Source organism: Echinops telfairi, unplaced genomic scaffold (assembly GCF_000313985.2).
Source record: "Echinops telfairi isolate 266 unplaced genomic scaffold, ASM31398v2 ScPeMD7_7467;HRSCAF=8505_1, whole genome shotgun sequence".
NCBI classification, from domain to species: domain Eukaryota; kingdom Metazoa; phylum Chordata; class Mammalia; order Afrosoricida; family Tenrecidae; genus Echinops; species Echinops telfairi.
In genome coordinates, this window is record NW_022111368.1 from 13679176 (window position 1) to 13683549 (window position 4374).

The following is a 4374-nucleotide window of genomic DNA, read 5'->3' on the forward strand; positions in this document are numbered from 1 at the left end:
GAGGAGGTTATATGTAGATCCTTGTAATTGGTTCCCCCTTTCCACCACACCCTCCCTCCACCCTCCCAGTATCGCCATTCTCACCATTGGTTCTGAAGGGATCATCTGTCCTGAATTCCCTGTGTTTCCAGTTCCTATCTGTCTAGCCAGATTTGTATAATTGGGGTCATGATAGTGGGGTGGTAAGAAGGAAGCATTTAGGAACTAGAAGCAAGTTGTATGTTTCATCGTTGCTACACTGCACCCTGACTGGCTTGTCTCCCCCATGACCCTTCTGTAAGGAGATGTCCAGTTGCCTACAGATGGTCTTGGGTCCCCACTCTGCACTCCCCTCATTCACAATGATATGATTTTTTGTTCTTTTATGTCTGATACCTGATCCCTTCGACACCTCATGATTACACAGGCTGATGTGCTTCTTCCACGTGGGCTTTGTTGCTTCTGAGCTAGATGGTCGCTTGTTTACCTTCAAGTCTTTAAGACCCCAGATGCTATATCTTTTGATAGCCAGGCACCAAAAGCTTTATTCACCACGTTTGCTTATGCACCCATTGCCCAGACACTATTCTATCTGCTAGCCAGGCACCAATCTAATTTCTTCACCACACTTTGCTATAGGACTCATATAGCACTGGCATTATAAAAACCATTTCCAAAAATTTTTTTTGTTATTGAATTGAGTTGTAAATCATGATTATTTTTCCCGCTTCACATAATTTTTATGAGTTAAGGATTGTTTTCTTTTCATTGTTGCTTGAGTTTCTTTATATTTCTACCTATTTTCTTTCCAGATGCTTTGATCAGATGTCAAATATTATCACTAAATTCTTCTCAAACACATTACTGCTCTCCAGGACTGGAACACATGTAATCATCATTAAATTCTGCTTCTCTCCCTGGAGAATTCCTTTACGCAGCCCTCCATTCTCCTGCTCCATCTGGACTTCCTGCCCAGGTAGTCCCCTTTGCTGGCCTCTGGTGTTGAATATCCTTTTCCTGTGTTCCACACCTTCCTGTGCCTTGAGTTACATTCTCAGTTTGATGAAGCACATCCTGAAGTTACTTTCCAAGAATAGAGGCAGGTGATGTTTATCTTTTTCTTTTGTCTCTATGTGTTAAAAATGTTTTCAAACTATCATCATTCTTAATTTTTAAAATTGAAAAAATATTTTAGATTGGAAATATTTTCCCTCTGTAGGTCTGAAGTATTAATATTTATCATTTGGGGTCATGAAATATGTTATAACAAATAGACTCCAAAATATATAAATACGTAAACAATCAAAATTCAATTCTGTTTCACCTAACAAGCTAAAGCAGGTATTCCTGGTCAGTGGTTGAGTCTCCTTACACATAGTGACCCAGAGGCAAGATTCATTTTGTGGCTCCTCCACCTTCTAGGGCCTTTGTGTGATCTCTCTGCAGATTGTTGTGTTAGGTGCCATCGGGTTGGTTCCAAGTCCTGACAACCCTACGTACAGCAGAGCGAAGCCCTGGTCTTGTGCCACCCTCACAACTGTTCTTACGTTTGAGCCCATCGATGCAGCCACGGTGTCAGTCCATCTTGTCAAAGATCCTCCCCTTTCCTGTTGACCAGCTACTTTAGCAAACATGATGTTCTTCTTTAGGCTCTGATCTCACCTGACAACATGTCCAAAGGATGTGAGATGAAATTGCACCATCCTTGCCTTTCAGGAGCATTCTAGCTGTACTTCTTCCAAGACAGATTTGTTGGTTTTTTAGCAGCCCGTGGTATTTTCAGTAGTCTTTGCCAGCACCATAATTCAAATGCATCCAATCTTCTGCAGTCTTCTTACTCAATGCCCAACTTTCACATGTGTGTGAGGCAATGGAAAATACCCTGGCTTGCACATGGCAAACCTTAGTCTTCAAAGTAACTATCCTTGCTATTACTCTTTGTAAAAACTCAATAAACCCCCAACCTCGGTGCCTCCTCCACACATCCTATGGGATTTAATTATCTCTTGGTGCTAAAATCATACGGGTTCTTTTGGATGAAATCAATCATCTTCTACTGATCTCTGCGTCTCCAACAGTCTCTGATTCCTACATCATATGTCCCTCCACGTACTCTTTAACATTTTGTTAAATCCTTTCACTTTCTGCTGCTTCAGGAGCCCTGGTGGAATAGTGGTTATGAATTAGGCTGCTGACCTCAAGATCCACAGTTCTAAACCACCAGGTGCTCCTGGGGAGTAAGATGGCACTTTCTACTCCTGTAAAGAGTTACAGTTTTGGAAATTCACAGGGGCAGTTCTACCATTTCCTAGTGCAGCAGTTCTCAACCTGTGGGTCATGACCCCTTTGGGGGTTAAATGACCCTTTCACAGGGGTCGCCTGATTCATCATAGTAGCAAAACTATAATTATGAAGTAGCAACAGAAATAGTGTTATGGTTGGGAGGTCACCACAACATGAACTGTATGAAAGGGTCGCAGCATTACGAAAGCTGAGAACCACTGTCCGAGACAGTCTCTGTGAGTCAGCATCAACTCAATGGCAGGGAGTTTGTTAGGGGTCATTAAGTGAGTTCTGACCCATAGTGACCCTTCCGCACCACAGACTAAAACACTGCCTGGTCCTGCGCCATCCTCACAATTGTTCCTATGCCAGAGCCCATTGTTGCAGCCACTGGGCCAACCCATCTCAGTGAGGGCCTTCCCTTTCTTGCCACCCTTCCATTTAACCAAGGCTGATGTCTTTCTCCAGGGACCGGTCACTCTTGGAAACACGTCCAAAGTATGTAAGGCAACATCCCACCATGCTTGCCTTGAAGGAGCACTCTGGCCATCCTCCTTCCAAGACATATGTTTGTCCTTTTAACAGACCACCTGGAACAGCTCCTTAAATTTTCTTAGTCTTTCCCAACGTTGGCATTTTTAACAAATACAGGCCAGCTATGTAATAGCAGTTTCTCACTTTGGCTTTATTGGACATTTCCCCGTAATTTGTATCCCTAAATGAAATACAACAAAAATGATGCATGTCCTTGTCAAGATATCAAATCCATAGGCACTCTATTTCGGTATTAACTTTCACCCAAAACACCATCACGTTGTTAAAATGGCCTTTGATGATGGCAGTCTTCTGCATCTGTATTTCAGTGGTTTTCCTTCCCTCTGGGGACCAATTCCAGCTCCTTAGCATGCAATCCTGCACCACCGTCCCAGACCGGTCTGCCTGCATCCTCGCGGGCTGCTGCCAAGGCTTGTGCGTTCCCGGAGTGCATAATGCTTGTCTTATCATTTCAGACACACCATGGATTTATTCTCCGGCTGGAAGAGCTCCTTAATATTGTAGTTTTCAGATGACTAGCTCCAAAGTCAGTCCTAGGCGTTAATGATCTCTAAACAAGAATCAAAAATACAAGGGGCTTCCTTTTGACTTTAATTGAAGTAAATGCAGAAGCCATGGATAGCTTGCCATTTGAAGAGTCCTCGTGCCTACAACTCAGTGAAACAGGAGAATTCCTTCTGAGAGGTCCCAGTAAGGCATCCGGGCCTCAGCGTCAGTCTCATTTATTTGTACATTTTCTCATAGGCTACTCTAACCGCATGATGCCGCAGTCCATTGATGCTGAAGGGGCGCCTTCTGCAGGCGCTGCTGGGGGTTCCGCATTTAAAGGGAGGTGGATACAAGGACATTATTCCGTAGGTCAAAGGGTTCTCGGCGGGACAGTGGTACGGAAAGAAATGTCACCTGGCAGTGTTTAATGAATTTTCACTCTGTACCCACTTAATTCTCCACTTTAAATTGGCCCGTAGCACGTTTCTGAGGGCTGCCAAAGGTTCCCTCCTGGGAAGATTCTGATTCTGAATTCTATCATGAACAGGTTTGGGGTTCCCCCCCCTTCCCATCATTTTCTGCCAGGGGCCGACTGGAGGCTTTGAGACTCATGAGCTGTACATGTCCCCAGGGCTGCAGACCCCACTGCTGCACAGCCTGACCTTGCTGTACCTGTGTGCTAAAATCAGACCCCGTGTCACCCTGCCCTCTGCTCTGCCTTAGGTCCAGAACGCCAGGCCGCTCGTGGACAGCCGGGCCCCACCGACTTTCAGCCACCTCCGCCTGAAACTCAAGAAGCTGAAGGTAGCTTTTCCGCTCGCTCCGTCTCCACATGAATGGTCTAACCAACTACCTTAAGAAAATGTCAGCAGCCCAAACCCAGGGAAGGGGAAAGTGAGGCCCGAGGAGCGGTGAATAAGTCACTCTTCCAAGCAGAAGGCAGTCCAGGCAAACAATTACTGTCCTCCTGCCCCGAAGAGCGATGGCTGGTGTCACACACAGACCTTTCTTGTGTCCTCCTGGGACAGCTATCCTGCTCTGAAGGCAATGACCTGGGGGGAGGGGGGG

The 4374-nt window shown here is 45.4% G+C and overlaps 1 protein-coding gene across 1 annotated transcript in view; it reads left to right on the forward strand.

The window, feature by feature from the left end:
- CFAP97D2 (CFAP97 domain containing 2) overlaps positions 1-4374 on the forward strand; it is a 67344-nt gene that overhangs the window by 39671 nt on the left and 23299 nt on the right. Inside the window, exon 2 of the mRNA XM_045283817.1 lies at positions 4030-4110. Within this exon, the coding sequence (XP_045139752.1) occupies positions 4030-4110 (81 nt within the window). The remainder of the gene's footprint in view (positions 1-4029; positions 4111-4374) is intronic.